At 41.1% G+C, this 27,513-nt stretch overlaps 1 protein-coding gene across 1 annotated transcript in view; it reads right to left on the reverse strand.

Moving 5' to 3' along the window:
• PTPN2 (protein tyrosine phosphatase non-receptor type 2) overlaps nt 1-27,173 on the reverse strand; it is a gene marked incomplete at its 5' end in the record, with an annotated part of 75,760 nt that extends 48,587 nt beyond the window's left edge. The window contains 2 exons of the mRNA XM_024763703.1: nt 2,315-2,405; nt 27,081-27,173. Coding sequence (XP_024619471.1) covers nt 2,315-2,405; nt 27,081-27,173 — 184 coding nt within the window. The remainder of the gene's footprint in view (nt 1-2,314; nt 2,406-27,080) is intronic.
• Nucleotides 27,174-27,513: the final 340 nt, after the last annotated feature.

Consider the following 27,513-nt stretch of genomic DNA (forward strand, 5'->3'; position numbering starts at 1 on the left):
AGAAAGGTATATCAGCATCACCTCAGGAACTTTGAAAAAATACCTATTCCCAGGTCCACCTGGATTTAGTGGGAGTCACCAGCTCCATGACCTCCTCTCCTGTGTGAGGATAACACCCCTGGGAAGTGGTTGTTTAGATGGTATTTGGGGGAGGAGGACTTTGAGTGAAGTCGGTCAAAGAGAGAGGAAGCCTATTCCAAACGGGAATGACATTCGAAAACTGTTAAAAACAGGGCACGTTGGTGCCAATGAGTCACCAAAACAAACAATTTGTAGGAAAATGGCTACAAAAGGCCTTGTGTGGTAACGCTAAAGCACTTTAACTTTTCATAAAACTGAGGAGCACGACTGAGGACAGACTTGCATCACACAAAGATTGCTCTGGATACTGTGTGGGGGTCAGACGGAGGTGGGAACAGAATAGAGACCAGTTAAGAGGCTGCTGTAATAACCCAGGCCTGAACCAAGCCAGTATGAACAGAGAACAGATTTGAAATATACTGTGGAAATGGAATTATAATTACTTAAGTCACCAACCAGATGTGGGAGCTGAATGAGGGAAGAGAGGTCTGAGTTTCTGGCTGCAGCAAGTGTGCGGCTAGTGGTAGCCCTTATGAACATGGGGATAAAGCAGAAAGAACAGATTAGGGCTGGGACTGAGGGACTGTGGGGAAGGAATTTGAGCCTGAGGTGGCTACAGCACATCAAGACAGAGAAGTGCGTAAGTGGGTCTGTAGCCGAGAATAGAGACGTAGGCTGCAGATGAGATCTGGGGTCAGAAGCAGAGAGATGGCAACTGAACTCACAGAAAATGAGGCCATTCACACAAGTAGAAGAGGGGGAGACAGAGCCAGAGACAGAGCCCTGAAGACAAAGATAACTGAGGAAGAGAAGTTCTGAAAAGGCGTGATCAGCCAGAGAAGTAACAGCAAAATCAAGAAAAATATGGACTTAGGGAAGGAAGGCACGGTTGACAATGTCGGAAGTCACAGAGGGCTAAGAAAAAACACCGATGGAAAGTCCCTCATTGCATTAGAAAACTAGAAAGCGCACAGTACTTTAGAATAAAAGTTTCAGTGGGGAGGCTGGGGTAGAACCACGGCTGAAGAACGCGTGGGTGATGAGAGTGGAGAGAGACAGGGTAGTGCATGCTTCTGAGATTCTGTGTGTGTGTGTGTGTGTGTGTGTGCGTGTGTGCATGCACATGCTTGTGTCTGTGTAGGTGACAAAGCGATAGCTGGAGTACGATATGGGGGTTGAGGTCGGAAGAGATTGGAGCACATCTGAATAATAAGGGAAGAGAGTTATTAGAAAGAGGTTGAAGCTATGAAGAAGAGAGGTGATGGTGGAGCGTGAGGCCCATGAGGAGGCACCTGGCATCGAACACAAATGCAGCACACCAGCAGCCCTAAAGAGGATGCCTACACTCACCCACTGAAACCAAACATGCAAATCCTCTGAGCAGTAAGGCAGCCTAATTCAATATCTGAAGGTGGGATCGATCAGAACAAAAATAAAATCACTTGATGAACACATTTTTAAAGCCCTGGTGTTACAACTGTTCACAAAACCCTGTGTGTGTGTGTGTGTGTGTGTGTGCGTGTGCGCCTGCACATACATGCACACGCACGGCAGAATCTAAGTCCAACCACAGGGAACTGTTACATAAAGATTGACCTGCCCAAAGCCACTGTGGAAGCCACTAAAAGACTGTGTTCAGGACAGGAAACGTCTACAACATGCGACCACACGGGAGAAAAGCTGCAGGTCAGTGCGTGCAGGATTCCAGCTGAATTTAAAAGAATGTACATACACATTTACACAGACAAATACCAAAAGAATATAAACCCAATAGTATTTGCTTGTTTTTAAATGATGAGAGTTTTTCCTTTACACATTTCTATGTTTTAAAACTTTTCAAGTAGTAGTGAATACACACTACTTTTGTAATTCGGGGGAAAAAAATTACACCAATAAATATTTTAAGTAATACTTATAAAAGCTATGGAATAATATGAAAAGAAGTAGATATATATGACTACACATATATGATTACAATTATTTAGAAAAGAGAGAAATCATATGTAAGAAAAAAGGCTGGTAAGAAATACATCAATTAATGTGTTGGAGGAGGAAATAATTATGGGCAATTTTCCTTCCTTCTACTATTTTATGCCTTGAAATTTTTCTTTAAAGAACATATTTACATTAGTATGAAAAAAAAATCACCATACTTACCAACCCCGACCCCAACCTTTTCCACCATGTCCCGCCTCCTACGACACACACACCCACACCCCCCACAAGTACTTACATGGGCTTACATCTCTGTATCTGTTTCGATTTCTGTTTTCTGGAAACTTGGCCACTCTATGAGGATAGTCATGGGACTCACTGCGAATTTCCTTAAAATAACAAAAATATATTTTAATATTTCTCTTAAATTTTATATAGCAAAACAGATACTTTCCTAGCCAGTATAAAATAACTTTCAGGCTTCCCTGGTGGTGCAGTGGTTCAGAGTCCACCTGCCGATGCAGGGGACACAGGTTCGTGCCCTGGTCCAGGAGGATCCCGCAGGCCGCGGAGTGGTTGGGCCTGTGAGCCAGGCCCCCCGAGCCTGCGCATCCGGAGCCTGTGCTCCGCAGCGGAGAGGCCACAGCAGTGAGAGGCTCGGTACCGCAAAAATAAATAAATAAATAAATAAATAACTTTCACTGAGCACTTAGTATAGGTCAAGTACTATGCAAAGCACATCATCGACGTGACCTCATTCAATTCTCATAACACCAGTGGGAAAGATTATCTTCCCCATTTTGTATGTCAGGGGTGACAGGCTTTCAGGAGTTAAATGATCTACCAAAGGTCCCACATCTAGTGAGTGTGAGACCCCAGGACTGAACCAAGGTCCTTCAAGCAGAAGGCTCTGCTCTCATACACGTTCACTGCCCTGCCATGTTCAACACCTACAGCAACGTTAACAGTTCATGTGACAACTGAGGCAAAGGAGGAAGCTAAGGTTACCACATCATACTCAAATTTCCAACTAAACTCTCTGAATATTATCTACCTATATTTCAGAGCTTCTATCTTAAAATTTTAATCTATTTCTTTATCTTCATGCCATATAACTGTTACTTTATTCTGAGCCCAGGTATTCTCAAATTTTATTTCTAGAGCTACAAATGCTCATTTTAGGACCCTTATGGTTCTTGGTATTCCATTACAGAAGAACTTCTGTGCCAGTATGCCTGCACTAGGCACTCAGCTACTTGCTGTATCCATCATGACCAGCTTTTTCTCCCAAATGGAACATTATTCTAAGAATTCAGATAAAAACAGAAACATACCAAAAAAACCCCCAAAGAGTATGCATTAACAGCAAAAATTAATTTGGGCTTTTGCTCACACTACCATGTCTGGAGAAACAGTATTTTAAAAGTTAGGCACCAAGATTTCCCTGGTGGTGCACTGGTTAAGAATCCATCTGCCAATGCAGGGGACACAGGTCCAGGAAGATCCCACATGCCACAGAGCAATGAAACCTGTGTGCCACAACTACTGAGCCTGCGCTCTAGAGCCCGCGAGCCACAACTACTGAGCCCACGTGCTACAACTACTGAAGCCTGCGTGCCTAGAGCCCGTGCTCCGCAACAAGAGAAGCCACCGCAATGAGAAGCCTGCGCACCGCAGTGAAGAGTAGCCCCTGCTCGCTGCAACTAGAGAAAGCCCGCGCACAGCAACAAAGAGCCAACTCAGCCAAAAATAAAATAAAATAAATAAACCCATTAAAAAAAAAGTTAGGCACCAGGTAATTTTATAAATTAAGCATAAATAAGTTATTCAGGTAATTTTCCTACCGTCCTGCCTGCCACCACCCAACAGCCCTAGGATAGGTAACTTTCTAGCTCATATTTTTACCCAATGGGCCTTCTAATACCCAAGAGTAGGGAACAGAGACCACCTCTCGGCACAAGAAATCACAGCCTCTTTGTGCAAAGAGCATGGGGGTTCAACATATGTTGGTGCAGTCCTTTTGGAAAATGCAATCTGCCACACACACAGGAACAGAAACACACACATACACATGTTACAATTGTTGCTACTGACTTTTTAATGCTACTCTCACACCCAGCAATCTTGCTAAGCTCTCTAACATTTGGTAGCTGGTTCTGAATCTCTCGATACCAGCCAACAGTGATAATTCTGTCTCCCTTATACTTCGTATTTCTCATTCATACATCTTATTTCTTTTTCTTATCTAATTGCATTGGCTAGGACCTCTTATTCAATGTCAAATAGAAATATTTTTTCCCTGATTTTGAAAGAACTGCTTCTAAGGTTTAACCACTAAGTGTAATATTTGCTTTAGGTTTCTGGTGGATACACTTTTCAGGTTAAGAAGGTTCCCCTCACTAACTTCTAGTTTACTAAATGTTTCTTTCACCATGAATGGGTGTTGAATTTTACTCAATGTTTACCCTGCATTCATGGATATTTAACTTTTCTCCTTTAATCTGGTAATGTATTGAATTACAATAATAGATTTTCATTTAGATATGCATTTAAGGTTCCTCCATGTCTTTTCACGGCTTGATAGCTCATTTCTTTTTAGTGCTGAATGATATTCTATTGTTTGGGTGTACCACCATTATTTTAAGATGTATGCATATACATTTTTAAGTTGAACTGACCTCTAATTTTCTTGTCCCATACAATTTATTCAGTTTTAGTATCAAAGCTCTACTAGCCTCATACAATAAGTTGGACAGAAATATTACCTTTTAGCTTCAAATACTTTTCCATGAAAGCATATCATAACAAATTACTGTGACTGGATGAAAAAAGAAATAAAGCTTCATTTCCACTGGTTAATTATAGAAGTTTTTAAGTGTCAAATAATAAGTTTTATAGGTAAAGTTAAACACATTCAGGTCTTGGCTTTTATCTGTATAATCTCAAACACTTCAGAGTCGAAACACTACAGAGTTCAAGTAATTTTATACTCCAAGTTAATAATTGATATAAAAGAAAACATTAATTTAAAACAATACTGAAACATGCATGTTGAGAGATCTTCTGCATCAAATGCAGAGAAAATAATTGACAAGAATAAGAAATTCTAAGAACATCAGGCAGGTGAGGAGAGTGAAGAAGTGCTCCAACACTTTGCTGCAGAGCGCATACTGCTGTAATGTTTCTGTGAGAACAATTTGATAAGGTTGTAAGTTTGAGCCACCAATTTTGCCTCCAGGAATTTATATCGCATACAGCCATATACCTGTGTGTACCAGGATGTTCACTGTATGTAACAGTGGAAAACTGGCAGCAACCTCAGTGCCCTGCAGGAGTAAAGCAGAGGTGAGGGGAACTGGGGGGGACAGGAGGGAACCAGGAAAGGGACACAAGTGCTGCAAACACTTGTGTGGGCTGGTCTCAAGGACACACTGTAAAAAAGGTATGAAAGACGTTGAGTAGCTCCCAACTCCATCCACTCAAACATAACTATGCCTGAGAACACAATGAATAATTCTAGAAGGAGTCAAAATACTAGTAACTTGTGGGGCAGAAGACTGGGGGACCGAACATCTAGGGGAGGGTAGAAATTTATATAACTAAAAATTTGCTTTAATAATAAAATATTTCAAACAAAAAAATATAGATAATAGGACACCCCATGTTCCCACCAGTGAGATTAAACATGTTACCACTTTTGCCATATTTGTTTCAAATTTCTTCTCTTAGAAAAGGTATAAAGTACATCAGACACAGCTTTTCTCTACCCTGCTCCTCTCTCCTTTCCAAAGTAACCTTCTGTCATTCTAACTGCTTTTTATTGGAAACCTTTTGTGTCATTTAAATTTTAAACCATACATTCACATATTCTTTAGTTTATATACTACTTAAAAATAAACTAGCTAAAATAGTAATAAATACTAGTGTAATATCAGTCTTAATGCTAATAAGTAGGTGTTTGTTTTTTTGGGGTTTTTTTTTGCAGTACACGGGCCTCTCACTGCTGTGGCCTCTCCTGCAGCGGAGTACAGGCTCCAGACGCGCAGGCTCAGCGGTCATGGCTCACCGGCCCAGCCGCTCCGCGGCATGTGGGATCTTCCCGGGCCGGGGCACGAACCGGCATCCCCTGCATCGGCAGGCGGACTCTCAACCACTGTGCCACCAGGGAAGCCCTAATAAGTAGTTTTAAAATCACATCAAAAAGTTGTTGCAACATACAGATTGTGAAAAAACAGTTGCAAATCATATATTTGATAAGGGATTAATATCCAGAATATACTTTTTTTTTAAACTCCTACAACTAAAATATAAAATAATTTTTAAAAGGGCATTAAACAAGCCCTTCTTCAGTACTCCTGTTATGCTTATACACCCATTTTCCACAGTTAAGTCCATCTGTTGGTTGCTGTTTCCAGTTTTTAGCCTAAAAAACATTTTTTTTTAATGTACAATATAACTAATCATTACTGGTATTGCAAAAAAAGAATAGGGCAGGGCCCCAAGTACTGGGGGTAGGGAAAAGATCTTAATTTACAACACCATAAAACAGATACATTTTCTCAGTTACTTTTTTTTAAAAGAGAATTCTTACAGATTTCATTTTCTCAAATTTCTAATGTTATCATTATTATTTGTTCTCCTTTACCTTTCTTTAATTTCAGTGCATTTAGGAAGAACCCCAGTACTTTAGAAAGTAGCTCCAGAGCTATGTACTAGTTGCCTATTCCAACATCGATTCTTTCTTACTAAAGGTTTCTGAATGTATTTTCTGACTTACAAAGAGCCCAACTAAGAGCCTGTATTTCCCAGCCTCTTGTACAACTAAGAATAGTCATGGGACACAGTTCTGGCCAATCAATGGGAATAAGCAGAAATCACTAGGTTGGGATGCAGGAGAGCTTTGATGAAAAGGGCTGGCTCAGTTGAATACAGGCTCTGATGTGGGGGGCGAGGGGTGGGAAAGGGTAGGAGCTGTCTGGTGACCCCAAGGTAAAAGCACATCCTGAGGAAGGCCAAGCAGAAATAGAGTAGACTGGGTCGTCTATGACTTGATGGAGCCACAGTAACAGCTCTGGACTCCTATCTCCAGAATTCTCATCACACGAGAAATGGAAATCCCTGTTTGTTGTTGCCTGATTTTCTTTCCAAGCAGCTAAATGCAGGTCTCTAATACACACAGTAGAGCCAAATCTCAACAATAACTAGATCTGACACTGATGAGGCATTTTCAGGACTACCCAAGACACAAAAATAAACAATTTTATAAGCACTTTATGTGAGCAATAAAATACAAGGTGTTTCTCAAAATGGGGATGGGAAAGGCAAGCGTTGAACTATTCCCTAGATCTATCATATTCGGCAAAATAAGGCTCTACTGATGTTCTGATGCTGAAATGTTCCCCTCCTATAGCAGAGAGAACCCATAAACACTGGCCCTAAATACACAAAGGATGTCTCTGTTAGCAGTAAAACCTGTCAACCTCAGCAATGCTGACATTTGGGCTAGATAACTAACCCTGTTGCGGGCCCTCTTGTGCCTGACAGGACGTTTAACAGCAGCGCCCGGTCTCTACTTGTTAGATTGGCAGTAGCACCCCCTCTCCCAGATGTGACCAACAAAATTCTCTTCTGACATGTCCTCGGACAGCAAAATCTACCACCAATACACCCCACCAACACCCAGCTGAGAACCACTGTTCTAATCTAGTGCCCACTCCCACCTTTAATTAAAGCTAAATTTAAATGGGGAAGATCTTTGTTTTAAAAAATAATTTAACCAAAACAAAAATTTTAATCCTATTGATTTTTATATGATTTTTGCTCAAAAAAGCTAGGAATAATTGACTCACTAGTTATTTCTTTCTTAGTGGCAATGATCCAAAATGTAGCTAACTCATGCACAAATGTCTTTCATGGAGTTATTTATGACACTGAAAGGCTAGAAATAACCTAAATGTTCAATGTCAGAGAAAAGACTGGTTGTACAAATCATGGTGCATCCAAATGAATACTGTACAGTCATTAAAAGAAAGGCACTCATGCCAGTGGTCGCATAAACTCATACAGTCTCCTGGAATGGTAATATATGACATAAACAAAGGCATTAACAAACCAATAAATGGAACTGAGCTGCTATTTGGGAGAATAATTCATTCAGCTCCTCAGCTGTATTTGAAATTTACATACATGTGTGAGCTGACTATATTATGATTGCCCAACACCTCCTTTTCCTAAGGATTTGGAAAGGAACTCATGCAAATCTGACTTGTTCTTCCCTAAAGATAACTTCTCTTGCTTTTTCTTTACCCTGAATACTTAGAAAACTCATCAGAACGCATCCTGGTTTTTATGCTTTTCAAATATATTCCTGGTGGAGACTCTGACCTTGAGACTCAAGGTGTTCCTCAGCTCAGAGATGTTCTTCCACTACTACTTCAGTTATTGCTTCATCTGCCTCCTCTGCTCTCTCTTCCAGGAACTCCAATCACAGATTTGAGACCTTCCTGTGTTTTTTTTTTTTTGCGGTACGCGGGCCTCTCACTGTTGTGGCCTCTCCCGTTGTGGAGCACAGGCTCCGGATGCACAGGCTCAGCGGCCATGGCTCACGGGCCTAGCCGCTCTGCGGCATGTGGGATCTTCCCAGACCGGGGCACGAACCCATGTCCCCTGCATCGGCAGGTGGACTCTCAACCACTGTGCCACCAGGGAAGCCCCTTTCCTGTGTTTTAAATGCTCTCTCACTATTCATTTAAAATACCTTTTTCCTAAATTCTGCAAGGCTTTTTCCCAAGCTAACTTGGTATTGTGCACTATCTATTCTGCTAGTGAGTCCTGAATTTTTTAACAGTCACATTCTATAACTTCAAAAACTCTTTCCTGTTCTCAGCTTATTTTATTTTTACAATCTGCACTTGTCATATTGGGAATCTGAATTCCACTTTTCTCTCTTTTTTTATACTATTTGGCATACTCTAAATGATACAGTCTCATTTTCTTCAAGTGCTGAGTTTTTCGTATGTCTAGCATTTGTTTGTTCATCTTTACAGAAAGGATCAGCCCTTACCCAAGGTTTTGTGGACGCTCATACTGTTTACTATCAAAATCCTCTGAGTCTCAAATATGTGGGTGGGACCCTTCTCTAGTGTCAAATAATAATGTGGATTTTTTCTTATTACTGTGTTTTGGGCATTTCAGTGATCAATAAGAACAACAAAAAAGCTTCTACTGCATGGAATTAAAGATCTAGAAAATTATATCATTTTCTATTACTTTTCTTGCTGCCAATTTTTACTACTATTCGCACAATTGTCTCTGACAATTTTCTCTTTAAAATCAGACCTCAGACTTTTCCTTGGAACTATCAAGGAGCCAGTCTAATAAGTGGCATAAGAAAAGCATGCTCACATTTAAAGTAAACACAGGAAGAGAATTTATTTTTGCCTGAGGGCATAACAGTGCATGAACAGACCTGAAGGATGAGCAAGCAGATGTCAGGTCAACAAGCTGGGAAAGATGGGTCCAAGCAGAAAAAGAGCTGTGCAAAGTCAGAAAGATGTGAATGTATGTAACAAATGAATGAAAGAATGATTAACTGATGTCTTGCAAGAAGTATATAAGCAACACAAGACTTGTGGTACATGAGAGACGGAAATGCAAGACATGAGGATGAACAGGTGGAGAGAGATCAGATTATGCAGGCATTTGTTCATGCTTCACTCACCCAACACACATACAGGGATTCTGCAAATTATGAAGATGGTGTTGCAAATGGAGGGGCAGGGGGAAGGAAAGATGGATTATTCTACAAACAGTATGATAAAAGCAAGCAGTTATTTAGGAAAAAAAAACTAACTGATCAGGAACAAGACAAGGATTCCCACTTTCACCATTTCTATTCAACATAGTACTGGAAGTTCTACCTGAGCAATCAGGCCAAAAAAACCCAGTAGGCATCCAAGTTGGAAAAAAAGTTGTTAAACTATTTCTATTTACAAATGAAGTGATCTCATGTGTAGAAAACCCTAAAGAATCCACAAAACAACTGTTACAGCTAATAAATTCAGCAAAGTTGCAAAACACAAAATCAACACACAAAAATCAGTTGTGTTTCTATACACTAGCAATGAGCAATTAAAAAAAAAATGAGATTAAGAAAGCAATCCCATTTACAATAGAATCAAGAATACTTAAAAATAAACTTAACCAAAAAGGTGAAAGACTTGTACTCTAAAAACTATAAAACATGGCTGAAAGAAATTAAAGACAACCTAAATAAATAGAAAGGTATCTCATGTTCGTGGATTGGAAGACTTAATATTAAGATGACAGAGCTACCCAAAGTGTTATACTAATTCAATGTAATCCCTATCAAAATTCCAATGACAATTTTACAGTAATGGAAAAACTCATCCCAAAATTCATATGAAAAGTCAAGAGACCCTGAAAAGCCAAACAATATTGAAAAAGAATAACAAAGTTGGAGGAATCACACTTCCCGATCACAAAACTTACAGAGCTAGAGTAATCAAACGCATATGGTATGGCATAAAGATAGACACAGATCGATGGAATACAACAGAGTTCAGAAATAAACCCTCAGAGGGACTTCCCTGGTGGTGCAGTGGTTGAGACTCCATGCTACCAATACAGGCGGCCCAGGTTCGATCCCTGGTCAGGAAACCAGATCCCACGTGCATGCTGCAACCAAGAGTTCGCATGCCACAACAAAGGAACCGGTGAGCCACAATTAAAGAGCCTACGAGCTACAACTAAGGAACCCGCCTGCCACAACTAAGACCAGGTGCAACCAAATAAATAAATAAATATTTTTTAAAAAAATAAAGGAAGAAACCCTCAGATCTAGGGTCAACTGATTTTCAACAAGGGGGCCAAGACCATCCAATGTGGAAAGGACAGTCTTTTCAACAAATGGTGTTGGGAAAACGAGACATCCACATGCAAAATAATGAAGTTGCACTATTACAATACACCTTACACAAAAATTAACTAAAGATGGATCAAAGACCTAAATGTAAGAGCTAAAACTGTAAGAAACTCTTAGAAGAAAACATACGGATTGAAAATCTTCATGATCTTGAATTTGGCAATGGTTTCTTAAATTATGATACCAAAAGCACAGGCAACAAAAGAAAAATAAATTGGACTTCAACCAAATTAAAGACTTACATGCATAAAATGACACTATCTAAAGAGTGAAAAGAAAACTCACAGATTGGGAGAAAATATTTATATACTGTGTATCTGAAAAGATATTAATAACCAGGATATCTAAAGAACTGCTACAATCCAACAACAAAAGGACAATTAAAAAATAGGCAAAGACACTTGGGACTTCCCTGGTGGTCCAGTGGTTAAGATTCCATGCTCCCAGTGCAGGGGGGCCTGGATTCAATCCCTGGTCAGAATCCGCATGCCACAACTAAGAGCCCGCATGCTGCAACTAAGACCCGGCACAGCCAAAGAAATAAATATTTTTTAAAAAAAGATAGGCAAAGACACTTATTAGAATGGCCAAAATCTAAAACACTGACGACATCAAATGATAACAAGGATGTAGAGCAACAGTAACTCTCATTCTCTGCTGGTGGGAATACAAAATGGTTCAGCCATTCTGGAAGACAGTTTGGTGCTTTCTTACAAAACTGCACATACAATCCAGCAATCATGCTCCTTGGTGTTTACCCAAAGGAGCTGAAAACTTATGTCCACATAAAAATCTACAGATGGATGTTTATATCAGCTTTATTCATAATTGCCAAAACTTGGAAGCAACAAATGTGTCCTTCAAGGGTTGAATGGATACATAAATTGTGACACATCCAGACAATGGAATATTAATCAGTGTGAAAAAGAAATGAGCTATCAAGCCATGAAAAGACATGGAAGAACTTTAAATGCATATTACTAAGTTAAAGAAGCCAATCTGAAAAGGCTACATACTGTATGACTCAACTATGTAACATCCTGGAAAAAAAAAAACTACTGAAACAGTAAAAGATCAGTGGTTGTCAGGGGTTGGAGGGATGACAAGGTGGAGCATAGAGGATTTGTAAAAATACTCTGTATTATGCCATAGTGATGGATACATATCATATAATACATCAGTCCAAACCCACTGAATATACAACACCAAGAGTGAAACTTAATGTAAACTACGGATTTTGGTGATTATTATCTGTCAGTGTAGGTTCATGGGTTGAAACAAATGTGTCACTCTGGTGTGGGGTCAGGGGGTATATAAGAAATCTGCCTCTCAATTCTGCTGTGAATGTGAAACCACTCTAGAAAAGTAAAGTCTTAATTAAACACAAACCAAAAAAAGGCAAAGGACTTGAATAGTCATTTCTCCAAAGATTCAGAAATGGTCAATAGCACATGAAAAAGATGCTCAACATTCTTAGTCATTAGGGAAATGCAAATCTAAACCACAGTGACATACCTACTACGCAGGACCATAATTTTTTTTTTTTTTCTTTTTTTGCGGTACGCGGGCCTCTCACTGTTGTGGCCTCTCCCGTTGCGGAGCACAGGCTCCGAACGCTCAAGCTGAGCAGCCATGGCTCACGGGCCCAGCCACTCCGCGGCATGTGGGATCTTCCTGGACCAGGGCACGAACCCGTGTTCCCTGCATCGGCAGGCAGACTCTCAACCACTGCGCCACCAGGGAAGCCCGACCATAATTTTAAAAATGGTAAATAACAAGCGTTAGAATGTGAGAAAAGCAGAAACCTCAAACACTGCTGGCGGTAATGTAAAATGTTGCAGTCACTGTGGAAAACAGTTTAGCAGTTCCTCCAATGCTAAACACAGAACTACCATATTATCCAGCAATTCCACTTCTAGGTCCAAACCAAAAGAATTAAAACCAGGGACTCCAATGAACACTTGCACAGCAATGTTCATAGCAGTATTATTCACAATAACCAAAAGGTGGAAACAATCCAAACGTTCATTACCAGAGAAACAAAATGTGGCATACCCATACAAAAAAAATATTAGTCAGCCATAAAAAAGGAATAAGGTTGTTATAGACGACAACATGGTTCAACGTTAAAAACATTATGTTAGGTGAAATTATCCAGACACAAAGGAACAAATACTGTATGTTTCCACTTGTATGAGGTACCTAGAAGAGGCAAATTCATAGAGCTAGAAAGTAAAGCACAGGTTACCAGGGGCTGGGGGAGGAGGGAATAGGGAGTTACTGCTTAATGGGTACAGAGTTTCTATTTGGGGTGCTGAAGGGGTTTGGGAAATGGTGGTGATGGTTGCACTACACTGTAAATGGAATAAATGACACTGCAGAGAGGGCAGACAGCAGACGCAGGAAGAACTACAATTCTGCAGCCTGTGGAATGAAAACCACATTCACAGAAAGACAAAAGGAAAAGGTAGAAAACTATGTACCAGATGAAGGAACAAGATAAAACTCCAGAAAAACAACTAAATGAAGTGGAGGTGGGCAACCTTCCAGAAAAAGAATTCAGAATAATGATAGTGAAGATGATACAGGACCTCAGAAAACAATACAGACAAAGATCAAGAAAATGCAAGAAATGTTTAACGAAGACCTAGAAGAATTAAAGAACAAACACCTAGAAGACTTAAATAACAAACAAAAAGAGATGAACAATACAATAACTGAAATGAAAAATACACTAGAAGGAATCAATAGCAGAATAATTGAGGCAGAAGAACAGATAAGTGATCTGAAAGACAGAATGGTGGAATTCACTGCTGTGGAACAAAGAAAAAAGAATGAAAAGAAATGAAGACAGCCTAGGACAACATTAAACACACCAACATTTGCATTATAGGGCGTCCCAGAAGGAGAAGAGAGACAGAAAGAACCCAAGGAAATAGTTGAAGAGATTATAGTCAAAAACTTCCTTAACATGGGAAAGGAAATAGACACCCAAGTCCAGGAAGTACAGAGAGTCCCAGGCAGGATAAACCTAGTGAGAAACACACCGAGACACACAGTAATCAAATTGACAACAATTAAAGACAAAGAAAAAAATTTTAAAGCAACAAGGGATTAATGAAAAATAACATACAAGGGAACTCCCATAAGGTTAACAGCTGATTTCTCAGCAGAAACTCTACATGCCAGAAGGAAGTTGCATGATATACTGAAAGTGATGAAACGGAAGAACCTACAACCAAGATTACTCTACCCGGCAAGTACCTCATTCAGAATCGATTGAGAAATCAAAAGCTTTACAGACAAGCAGAAGCTAAGAGAATTCAGCACCACCAAACCAGCTCTACAACAAATGCTAAAGGAACTTCTATAAGTGGGAAACACAGACAAGAAAAGGACCCACAAAAACAAACCCAAAACAATTAAGAAAATGGTAATAGAAACATACATATTGATAATTACCTTCAATGCGAATGGATTAAATGCTCCAACCAAAAGACACAGGCTCTCTGAATGGAAACAAAAACAAGACCCATATACATGCTGTCTACAAGAGACCCACTTCAGACCTAGGGACACATACAGACTGAAAGTGAGGGGATAGAAGAAGATATTCCATGCAAATGGAAATCAAAAGAAAGCTGGAGTACCAATACTCATATCAGATAAAACAGACTTTACAGAATGTTACAAGTAACAAGAAAGGACACTACGTAATGATCAAGGGATCAATCCAAGAAGAAGAGATAACAATTATAAATATATATGCATCCAACACAGAAGCACCTCAATACATAAAGCAAATGCTAACAGCTATAAAAGAAGAAATTGACAGTAACATAATAATAGAGGGGGACTTCAACACCTCACTTACACCAATGGACAGATCATCCAGACAGAAAATCAATAAGGAAACAAAACCTTTAAATGACACCGTAGACCAGAGAGATTTAATTGATATTTATAGGACGTTCCATCCGAAAACAGCAGATTACACTTTCTTCTCAAGTGCACACGGAATCTATTCTCCAGATCTATTCTCCAGGATAGATCACAACTTGGGTCACAAACCAAGCCTCGGCTCGGTAAATTTAAGAAAATTGAAATCATATAGAGCATCTTTTCCGAACACAGCGCTATGAGATTACAAATCAATTACAGGGAAAAAAATGTAAAAAACACAAACACATGGAAGCTAAACAATACATTAATAATAAAAACTCTCCAGAAAATGGGCATAGAGGAAACCAACCTCAACATAATAAAGGCCATATACGACAAACCCAAAGCAAACATCATTCTCAATGGTGAAAAACTGAAAGCATTTCCTCTAAGATCAGGAACAAGACAAGGATGTCCACTCTCACCATTATTATTCAACATAGTTTTGGAAGTCCTAGTCACTGCAATCAGAGCAGAAAAAGAAATAAAAGGGATACAAATTGGAAAAAAAGTAACAGTCACTGGTTGCAGATGACATACTATACATAGATAACCCTAAAGATGCCAATAGAAAACTACTAGACCTAATCAATGAATTTGGTAAAGTTGCAAGATACAAAATTAATTCACAGAAATCTCTTGCATTCCTATACACTAAAAACGAAAGACCAGAAAGAGAAATTAAGGAAACAATCCCATTCACCATTGCAACAAAAAGAATAAAATACCTAGGAATAAACCTACCTAAGGAGGTAAAAGGCCTGTACTCAGAAAGCTATAAGACACTGATGAAAGAAATCAAAGATGACACAAACAGATGGGAGAGATATACCATGTTCTTGGATTGGAAGAATCAATATTGTGAAAATGACTATACTATCCAGAGCAGTCTACAGATTCAACACAATCCCTATCAAATTACCAATGTCATCTTCTACAGAACGAGAACAAAAAGTCTTAAAATTTGTATGGGGACACAAAAGACCCCGAATAGCCCAAGCAGTCTTCAGGGGAAAAAAAGGAGCTGGAGGAATCAGACTCCCTGACTTCAGACAATACTACAAAGCTACAGTAATCAAGACAATATGGTACTGGGACAAAAACAGAAATATAGAACAATGGAACAGGATAGAAAGCCCAGAGAGAAACCCACGCACCTATGGTCAACCAATCTATGAAAAAGGATGCAAGGATATACAATGGAGAAAAAATAGTGGCTTCAATAAGTGGTGCTGGGAAAACTGGACAGCTACATGTAAAAGAATGAAATTAGAACACTACCTAACTCTATACAGAAAAACAAATGCAAAAGGGATTAAAGACCTAAGTATAAGACTGGACATTATAAAACTCTCAGAGGAAAACATAGGAAGAACACTCTTTGACATAAATCACAGCAAGATGTTTTTTGACCCACCTCCTAAAGTAATGAAAATAAAAACAAAAATGAACAAATGAAACCTTAAGAAATTTAAAAGCTTTTGCACAGCAAAGGAAACTATCAACAAGATAAAAAGACAATCCTCAGAATGGGAGAAAATATGTGCAAATGAATCAATGGACAAAGGATTAATCTCCAAAATATATAAACAGCTCATGCAGTTCAATATGAAAAAAACAAACAACCCAATCAAAAAATGGACAGAAGACCTAAACAGACATCTCTCCAAAGACATATAGATGGCCAAGAGGCACATGAAAAGCTGCTCAACATCTCTAATTATTAGAGAAATGCAAATCAAAACTACAATGAGGTATCACCTCACACCAGTTAGAATGGACATCATCAGAAAATCTACAAACAACAAATGCTGGAGAGAGTGTGGAGAAAAGGGAACTCTCTTGCACTATTGGTGGGAATGTAAATTGATACAGCTACTGTGGAGAACAGTATGGACATTCCTTAAAAAACTAAAAATAGAATTACCATATGACCCAGCAATCCCACTACTGGGCATATACCCTGAGAAAACCATAATTCAAAAAGAGACATGCACCCCAATGTTCATTGCGGCACTATTTACAATAGCCAGGTCATGGAAGAAACCTAAATGCCCACTGACAGATGAATGGATAAAGAAGATGTGGTACAGCAGAATATTACTCAGCCATAAAAAGGAATGAAACTGGGTCATTTGTAGAGACGTGGATGGACCCAGAGACTGTCATATAGAGTGAAGTAGGTCAGAAAGACAAAAACAAGTATCATATATTAACGCTGGAATCTAGAAAAATGGTACAGATGAACCAGTTTGAAAGGGAGAAACAGAGACACAGATGTAGAGAACAAACCTATGGACACCATGGGGGGAAAGCGGGGTAGGGATGGTGGTGGTGGTGGTGGTGGTGGTTGTGGGATGAACTGGGAGATTGGGATTGACACATATACACTAATATGTATAAAATAAATAACTAATAACCTGCTGTATAAATAAATAAAATTTTAAAAAATGTCATTACATTGTATAATTTAAAATGGCTGAAATGGCAAATTGTTACTCATCTTTTACCACAAAAACAATTTAATTGGGTGTCTACCTCATTCCTTATACCAAAATCAAGCCCTGGTTGAGCAACAATTTAAACAGAAATAAAACCATAAAACTGTTGAAAAACACTGAAGAAAATTTTTCGTAATCATAGAGAAGCTCTCTCTAAGCCATGGCACAAAAAGTTAGAAAAGGTTGGTAAATCTGACTTCATAAATATTTAAAATTTCTACATGAAAAACTACCATAAACGAGGTCAAAAGATAATCCATAAATTGAAAAAGTATTTAAATATATGACAAACGCTTAACTTCCTTAATATGTAAAGAGCTCTTACATATCAGCAAGAGAAAGGAAATACAAATGACTTTTAAAAATAAAAACTGTTAAACTTCGTTCACAATAAGAGAATTGCAAAATATAACAAGAGTAAGACCATTTTCCACCTATCAGACAAAGATTAAAAAACTAGGTAAAGGTGTAGGGAAACAGGCACTTTCTTATACTATTTATTGATGGACATGTACAACTTCTTTGGAAGGTTATTCACTGCAGCATTGCTTACCATAGCTAAAGACTAGAAATAACCCACATGTCCATTATAGATGAGTGCTTAAATAATGAATACCATTCAACTGTTAAAATGAACACATGAGATCTAAGAGGAAGGATTTTCAAAACACAAGTGAAAAAAGCAAGGTGCAATACAGTATGCTGTTTGTTTCACAGGGTTTGGATAGAGAGAGAGGGAGTGAGAAGGGAGAGAGGAGAGTGATCACCTACAGGGAAGGAATGAGGGAGCATGGGGGCAGTGACTTACTTTTCCACTACACACCCTTCTGTACTGTTCTCATTTTTGCCATGTTCATGTAATCCTAACCAAATTACTTATTTGTGTATTAAACCACAAGCTCTGGGAGTTCTCTGGTGGTGCAGTGGTTAAGAATCCGCCTGCCAATGCTGGGGACACGGGTTCGAGCCCTGGGAAGATCCTACATGCCGTGGAGCAACTAAGCCTGTGCACCACAACTATTAAGGCTGCGCTCTAGAGGCCGTGAGCCACAACTACTGAGCCACCGGAACGAAGAGTGGCCCTCGCTCGCCACAACTAGAGGGGGCCCGCATGCAGCAACAAAGACCCAACGCGGCCAAAAATAAATAAATAAATTTATTTTTAAAAAAAAGAATAAAATAGCATATCTTGACTAAACTCCTACTTTGTATCAGGCAAATGCTATGTAACTCATTTGTAGGTGGCTACAAATGAGAAAACAGAGATTCAACTTTTCCAAATTTATACTGCAGTTAAGCAGTAGATCCAGATAGGAATCCAGGACTGAATTTTAGAGCTTGTGTTTGTTTGTTTATTTCTGCATTGGGTCTTCCTTGCTGTGTGCAGGCTTTTTCTAGTTGCAGCGAGCAGGGCTACTCTTCGTTGCGGTGCGTGGGCTTCTCATTGCGGTGGCCTCTCTTTGTTGTGGAGCACGGGCCCTAGAATGCGCGGGCTTCAGTAGTTGTGGCACGCGGGCTCAGTGGTTGTGGCTCGCAGGCTCTAGAGTGCAGGCTCAGTAGTTGTGGCACACGGGCTTAGTCGCTCCGTGGCATGTGGGATCTTCCCGGACCAGGGCTTGAACCCATGTCCCCTGCATTGGCAGGCGGATTCCCAACCACTGCACCACCAGGGAAGTCCCTATTTTATTCTTATCAAAGTCTTCTCCTCACAGAGGAGGGCCTCTCAGAAAGAAGTGTGATACATAGAACTTATTCCACCAGGAATCTTACCTCCCCAACCAGCGACAGGTATAATACGAAGAACCATGACCAACTGAACACCCTGACACATGCAACATATTTAGCTTCCTACTTCACTGTGTCCATCCACAGGATCTTTATACAGAGTATATACACAAAGATTTGACTAATAAAACAAAGTGAACACTTAACCATCATATAATTGAGGATTCACTTAGGGACCTTAAGTATAAAGAAAGAAATTTCAGTATTTCTCCCATAAGTAGAAACTATCAATTTGGGATTACCTTAAAGTCCTACTTTTTTCTTATAAAATTAATATCTCTTTTCCAATTTCCTAAATTCTTATTTGCTGTTCCATCACAACAGCTCGAGGTAGAATATTCTAAAGTACAACAAGGATATAACGTTTTCTGTGTACTATATAGAACAAAGCTATGTACCAAACACTAAAGTATTATTTAATATTATATCATACTAAAGTGTTATAACTATCTCACCCTGACAATGTTACAGTAATAGAGATTTAAAAAAATAAAAACTTAAGATTTGAAATGTGAACCTATGTTTTCACTGGTTGAGGCATAAATCAGTTCCCGCTGTCGTGGAGGACCACCTGGATGGTCTAAGGTCCCAGCCTTGACTAGGAGTGGGCCACCCCTGGGAACCTTACCCCAGACTGCCTCAAGAATTCCTGGAAGCACTACTAAGTAACCTGTCAGAGGAAATGATAGCTTTCAGAGTATAAGGTTGTTTGAATACAGTGAAAGAAGAAACAAAATAATTTAGTATGAGATTTTCTTTAGAGGAAGGAAGGCAGTTTAACACAAAGTTATCAGTGATCAGTGACATGACCCAAATGAACTAGGTGATAGAACAAAGAGCACATTAAATCAGAGTCCTGGGTTGTGAAAGGAATAGGAGCACATAAAAACAAACAAACCTCCCAAACTGAAAAAGATACCAGAAATCCACAGATACAAGTTTCCTGGAGGTCATCAACCTCAACAGTCCTTAGGGATCTATGATACCCTTGAAATCACATGCCAAATGTGGGGGAATTGTATGTATGTGGGCATGTCTCTTGTTCACAGGTTTCATCCTAAAGGTGTCTAAAGGTGTCCACAATCTTTAAAAGCAAGGATTTCACTGTTAAGTCAAAACAGCTTCCTGAAACATTACTACTACTGTACCATAAATAGAACATTAAATTAGCACTACATTAAATATATATAAATTGCACTACACTCACTTCAGACAACAGCCCAGCAAGGTACAACAGCATTCCAAATAAGAATGTAACAGAAAAGTTTACTATTCCACTCAGAAGAGCAGAATCAGAACTTATATGCTTTAACACTTAGCCTGCTGAACTGTATCTGTTCCTTAGTTATCAGCTGCTATGTTTTAAGTTTATATGCTAAATTGACTTAGTATACGGTTAGTCACTATTATCCAAAGTAACAAAGGGTATTATCCGAAGTTCTAAATTACTAGTTGGTTTAAATATTCTCTGCCCCTAACAGTTTACCAATAAGAAATCATTTTAATGGTACCACCAACAGGGAACAGAGCACGGAGAATCTAGATAAGAATTTTCAGGGGAAAAAAATCATATGAATGCTTATCTGAGAAAGTGAAGAGCACACTTATGTTAATTTTAATTCTGCTCTCCTAGATCTTATCTGTCCATATCTCTGGTTTACTCTTTGGAAGAGTGAACAGAGTAAGAAAACAAAGCAACCAGACAGGGTGTCCGAACCGCAGGAGACTGCAAGAGCTGTGATAGTTCTCCAACTGGGAACAGGGAATTCTTGTGGATACTAATGATCTGGGAGAAGCCAAAAAGGGCTATTGGAGATTCTGGTTAAAATAAAAAAACTGAACAAGAGGCAAGCTAGAAAGAGTAGGGGACAACACAGCTATCTGGATTTCCATGATTATAGGTATCAGTAACCTACAGAACCTGTCAAAGGCAAAACAGTATTATTTCTAGTTCTATATTCTTCACTGGAGAATCATTCCCCCAGCTGCTTTTCCTGAAAGCAGTGGTTCTTACCTTCTGAGGAATCACAGAGCTCCATTTAAGAATCTGACCAAAGCTGTACTTCCCTGGTGGCGCAGTGGTTAAGAATCCGCCTGCCAATGCAGGGGACACGGGTTTGAGCCCTGGTCCAGGAAGATCCCACATGCTGCGGAGCAACTTAAGCCCGTGTGCCCCAACTACCGAACCTCCACTCTAGAGCCTGCGAGCCACAACTACTAAGCCAGCATGCCACAACTACTGAAGCCCACGCACCTAGAGCCCGTGCTCTGCATCAAGAGAAGCCACGGCAATGAGAAGCCCATGCACCGCAATGAAGAGCAGCCCCCGCTCACCACAACTAGAGAAAGCCTGTGTGCAGCAATGAAGACCCAATGCAGCCAAAAATAAATAAATAATTTTTTTAAAAAAGAAAGAATCTGACCAAAGCTATGGAATCCCCCAGAAACTACATCCCCTAGGGCATTCATACAAGTTAGCACAGTTTCAGGGGACTTGAAAATCCCTTTCCAGTCTGATCCATGGATCCCAGATGCTGTTTTAAAGGCCTCCAGTCCCAAAATGACCCAACCTATTATAACATATTCTACTCTCTTCTTGCCGTCAAAAATGTAAATGATTCTCTCAGTACCATTAATCTCAAGTAGATCATAAGAAGAAAGCAACATAGGCTGTCATGCTGGTCAAGCAGGACAGTGCTGCAGTGAGAATCACAAGGACGGGATTTAGGTCCCTGCTGTATCACTAATGGATATGGTAACCTTACAGAAGTCACAACCTCGTGCTGGACGGTGTCTCCTCAGCTGTGAGAGAGGGGTTGGAATAAACCAAGGTGCTGACATCTTACAAAGGGAGCAGTACTCTTGTTTAGAGAATACTAACTGAGCATCTAACACACTGCAGGCCTACAGGCAGATGGTGGGGAAACAAAGGAAAATGAGGCAGCCCTCAAGGAGCCAGACAGACAAGTAGACAGTTATGAAGCAATGTGACTGGACTTCCCTGGTGGCACAGTGGTTAAGAATCTGCCTGCCAATACAGGGAACATGGGTTTGAGCCCTGGTCTGGAAAGATCCCACATGCCTCGGAGCAACTAACCCCGCCTGCCACAGTTACTGAAGCCCGTGCCTAGAGACTGTGCTCCACAACAAGAGAAGCCACCGCAATAAGAAGCCCACACACCTCAATGAAGAGTAGACCCTGCTCACCACAACTAGAGAAAACCCACATGCAGCAACGAAGACCCAACATAGCCAAAAATAAATAAATAAATAAACAAATTTATTTAAAAAATAAAACAATGTGACTCATACTCTAATAAAAGAATATAGAGGGTTCAGGAATCAGAGAAGGAGCATATAACTAAAGTCTAGTCTTGGAGACACTTCCCAGAAAATAAGGTAGACACAGAGTATGTCCAACATGTGCAAAGACTCCAAAGTGTGAGAAAGCAGGTGATTCTCAAGGAAATTCAAGGAGTTTAATATGGCAAGCACTGAGAACTTAAATTAAAGGCTGGCAGGAGAACGTGCAACAGACACTGCAAGGGAAGTGTTTTACAATAAGATAGCTTTGATTTATCCTCCACACTGACTGCCCACTGTAAGTACTAGAATAGAGTTCATTTGATATTTAACTTCTAAAAATTAGTTGAATCACAAATGGTAAAAACTGCTCTTACTCTGACAATATTTGAACTAAGAATTTCTAATAAAGAAAAATGACCAGTCAGTTAAGAATTCCACGAAGTCTGATTAATCAACGAAATTCCTTCTGAGCTACCACTTACTAGAAACATTATTCCATGATTTAGCTTTTGCCATTTCCCTACAGTTTTACTCTCTTCCCCGAACGGCTCACAGTACTCCATTCCTTTCCTCTGCCCTTCTAATGCCCCAGCCTGATTCAGACAGCAATCATCAGCGACAAAGGAAAAGCAAAAAGCAATCATGAACATTTCTCAAAAAGCCAGAATTAACCTCAGACTACATTAATGTTATTAGTCTGTCGCTCAGACAAATTAGACTTTTCCAGCAATCTCACTCCTGCCAACCATGCCCATTCAAGGCAAGTCTTCTGCCGTGTGCTCCTGATCCCATCAGCTCCTGCTTCCTGAGGTTTCTGGCTCCAATAATCTTCCCTTCTCTTTCTTCAATCTCCAATCTCTTTAGACTTCCCCCCTCCCCAATTATGTGAACACATCAAGTCACCCATTTGTGGTAGGAAGTCATGTTCAGCAAACACATATCAAGTGCCCACTAGGTGCCTGAATCTGCACAAGGCGTTGGCACAGCCTGCAGGAAGGCTAATGAGGCCAAGAAAAGATAAATAAAGAGTCAGCTCCAACCCAGTCATTCATTCCCAGAAACTTCCCATTTCAAAAGTTATGTTATAAGAGCAACTGTTCAAAGGGGGTAAAAAGAGTAAGGGGCCAGGGCTTCCCTGGTGACACAGTGGTTAAGAATCTGCCTAGCAATGCAAGGGACAGGGGTTTGAGCCCTGGTCTGGGAAGATCCCACATGCCACGGAGCAACTAAGCCCATGTGCCACAACTGCTGAGTCTGTGCTCTAGAGCCCTCAAGCTACAACTACTGAGTCCGTGTGTCACAACTACTGAAGCCCACGTGCCTAGAGCCCATGCTCCGCAACAAGAGAAACCACGACAATGAGAAGCCTGCACACCGCAATGAAGAGTAGCCCCCACTCACCGCAACTACAGAAAGCCCGCGCACAGCAACAAAGACCCAATGTGGCCAAAAATAAAAACAAATAAATAAGAAAAAAATTTTAAAAGGGTAAGGGGCCAGAGTATCAGTCTCAAAATAATACATTCCCTTTTCCTACAAGACTTTGAATAATAAGGTATAAAGCAAAAGTCCTCACACCACTAAGCAAGTCTAGCTCTTAGTTATATTTAGCTTTTTTGCTCAGGAGCAAAACCTTTCTTTTCCTAGTCAAATCTGTATCGCCAAAAAAAGCATAACTCTTCTCAAATGTTATCATCAATATACCCACTGCTGTGACCTACAAAGAAGAAAGCCCACTGTAACACTTTTTCCTACTCAAATGATAGTGGTTTGCTTAACAGAAACTGTGGTCTCAAAGTCCTGTGCTGCTGTATCACATCCAATGCTCTGCCTTGAAAGGGGAGGCCATGGGACACTAGGGGTACATACCAGGGGATTCAACCCTGTAAGGGAGGGCCAGGAAGCTCCTCCCACCACCTCACCCTGAGGAACTGAGACTCCAGGAATGAGGAGGTAGTTAAGCAAAGGGGGAAAGAAAAAGGGAAAGAAAAGTTGTGCTCAGGCAAAGAGAACTATATCTACAAAGGCCTTAAGCGAAGGACAGACAGCACATTTCAAGGAACAGAAGAACCCAATGACAAAGAGGGAAGAAAGTCTCATGGGGAGGCAGGACCTGTGGTCTTGTGAGCCGTGGCAGGGGTTTGAAGTCTACATGGTGAGCAATGGGAAACCACTGAAGATTTAAAGTAGGGAAGTCACATACTCATGCTTCATTTCAGCCACCATTCCCCACTCCATCCCACATCTGACTTCCGTATTCCACTCAACTTGCTCTTTGCAAGGAATCTGTTGATCTTCTAGCCATTAATTTAACGGGCACTTTCGGTTTTGACCTTGGTGCCCCTGCAGCACGTGCCTGCTGAACATCAGCTCCCTCCACACCCACCACCAATTTTCCCCCCACTTCTATGGCTATTCCTCTCTAGCCTTTCTTTTTGCAAGCTCCTCTTTCTCTACCTATGCCCTTAAACATTGTTATCTGTCAAGACTCTGTCCTTGGCTTTCGGCATTTCCAAACCCTCTGTTTTCCCTAAGTGATCTCACCTGCATCTAGGACCTCAAATACCATCTGCATGCTCATGATGTCCAAAATCATTTACAGCTCAGACCTCTCCTGAACTCCAAATTTACATATTAAACTATTCCCAATTCAATGTCTTACAGGTAGCAAATTGAACAGTTTCAAAACCAAACAAATCTATCCCCTTAGCATTTCAAATCTGTATCTCCCCTTCATTCTTCCTGCCACTGCCTGAGTTCAAGAGCTCAACATCTCTCCTCAGGTTGACTCCCAAAGAGCCCCCCTCCCTGTACCAGCTGCCCACAGTTAGCCACACCCAACCCACAGCTAGAATGGTCTTGCTAAAAAGTAAAGAGAATATGATTGTGGTACTTCCAAGCATCAAATTCCACAGTAGGTGCTATCAACTAGCTCACAGTCCTCAGACTGATCTACAAGGGCCCACGGGCTCCGTCTTACTGTCTGGCCTTGTCCCCCTGGCACCTCAACGTCACACCGCACTCTGCACCAGGCTCAGCCGTTGGCAATTCTCTTGGTCTTCTATGCTCTGTGTCTCTGCACACATTTCTTCCTCCTCTGAACACTAATTCTCTCCCTCCCTCATTCTCCTCCCCTGGCCAACTTGTTCTTCAAGACTCAGGCAAGGCCCTACCTCCTCCAGGAAGCTGTGCCAGGACTCCCAGATGCATCCTGTGGGGGATGCACAGCACACTGTGCTTAACACGAGCTTCTGCATTCTTACTCTCATGTTTTCATCTGCTTCCCTGGTTACCACTCCCCACTTGGCTGGATCCTGGAGAGCAGGGACTCCGTCTAACATTGGCACATGATAAGGTGTTACAAGTGAGTAAATGAAAATATGGAATTGTGATGAGGCCTTCAAGAGACCAAGTCCCAGAAAGTGAGTGCCTCAGGAGCAGGAACCTGGTCAGCGGCTCTCTGCTGAATCCCCAAGGCTCAGGGCAGGGTGCACAGCACAATCTGTAGAATGGCTGAGTGGATGTTTAGAGTCAAAGGAAAACACTCAGAGTCAAAACTCTTTCTGGACTTGCTTTCCATTTTTCCTGGTTTGTGACCAACTTTAAACAAAACACCAGTGTATATTGCATGATTTGTACTGACCAAACAAATGCTCTTGTTCTTCCACTAGGAAAAATAATAAGAGCTTTGACCAATCCACTAAAGGATTCCTAGGCAGAAGCCCATGGAAGGATTTCCTGAACTCTATGAAACTGAATGCAATTTTCAGTGGATATAAATGCATTTTTCTGGTGAGATGGATTACACTTTTCACTGAATATTCATGGATATTAATGATAACAAAAAAAGCCAAACTACTTAATCAAAATATCAAGCTGAATTAAGCTGTAGCATGCATCGTCTCGTCTCAAACCTGTATTTTGATAAACCACTCGCAACCTGGGGACAGCAGCCTCTCCTAAAACAAATGCAACTGGAGAAGACACAGCTGGCAGGCTCTCACATACAGCTTCCTACGAGAATTTGCATTTAAAACTTTCTATAACTGTGAAAGTCCTTACCAGCATTCTCTGAAGTTAGTACCCTATTCTAACACACTCTGACCCACGTGAATCAGGGTATTTATTACACGTCCTGCTAATGTGCTCAAGAAGAAAACGTTACATTACGAACATAATGACAAGAGGAACTGTCATCTAATTAAACGGGAAGGGGAAAAGCCCGGGTGCATCTAGATTTACAGGAAAGCCCTTTTTTTTGTCGTTTTACTGTACACAGAGCGACCTGACAGCGGGAGCAGCATTTAGCTCACAACCACTCACTGCAATCCTGGAAATAACATGCAATGATTAGCGGTAGGAAGCAGACAACTAGGTCACTTTAAAAGAGATAAAATTAAGTTCTGCTCGATCGAAAGGCTCCGTGGTTGACCCAGGAGACCGTTCCAGGGCGCGTCTCCACGAGGCGACCAGAAATCACGCCGGGCGCCCGCGTTCGGGGAGCTGCCTCACGACGCCCGGAGACCCGAGCCCCTCAGGCCGGGCCCCGGGGCGCGGACGACCCCTCGGCGCCTACCCTGACTCACCGAGCTCCTTCCAGAAAGCTCTGAGGAGGCGACGGCGTACCGGGGACGCTCGGGCCGCGACTGTCCGGCCGCCCCACCGCGGCTCGACGACCCTCCCCGGACCCCCAACCCCCCGAGGCCGCAGGGAAAGTACCTGGTTCGTGACGTCAGCGCGCCGGCTGCGCCGCGCGGGGCGGGGCGGCGGGGGAGTCGTGGTCCAGGCGGTGCCCAGGTGGAGGGGGCGGGGCCTGACGGCGCCAGAGGCAGGGCTCCGGGGAGAGCAACCGGTTGAGTGCTTGGGGGTTTGATTTTTATTTTGAACTTTCTCTAGGTCAGCTTAACGGCCTGTGCCCCACTTTCTCCTCTCGGAAAATGTAAACCAGGACTGATGCCCGCTCCTGGGCGCCCGCGGGTTTTGTGCCAAATAAACCGCTGCAGCAAAAGGAGAAGAACC

Source organism: Neophocaena asiaeorientalis, unplaced genomic scaffold, assembly GCF_003031525.2.
Source record: "Neophocaena asiaeorientalis asiaeorientalis breed wild unplaced genomic scaffold, Neophocaena_asiaeorientalis_V1.1 scaffold110, whole genome shotgun sequence".
Taxonomy (NCBI): Eukaryota; Metazoa; Chordata; class Mammalia; order Artiodactyla; family Phocoenidae; genus Neophocaena; species Neophocaena asiaeorientalis.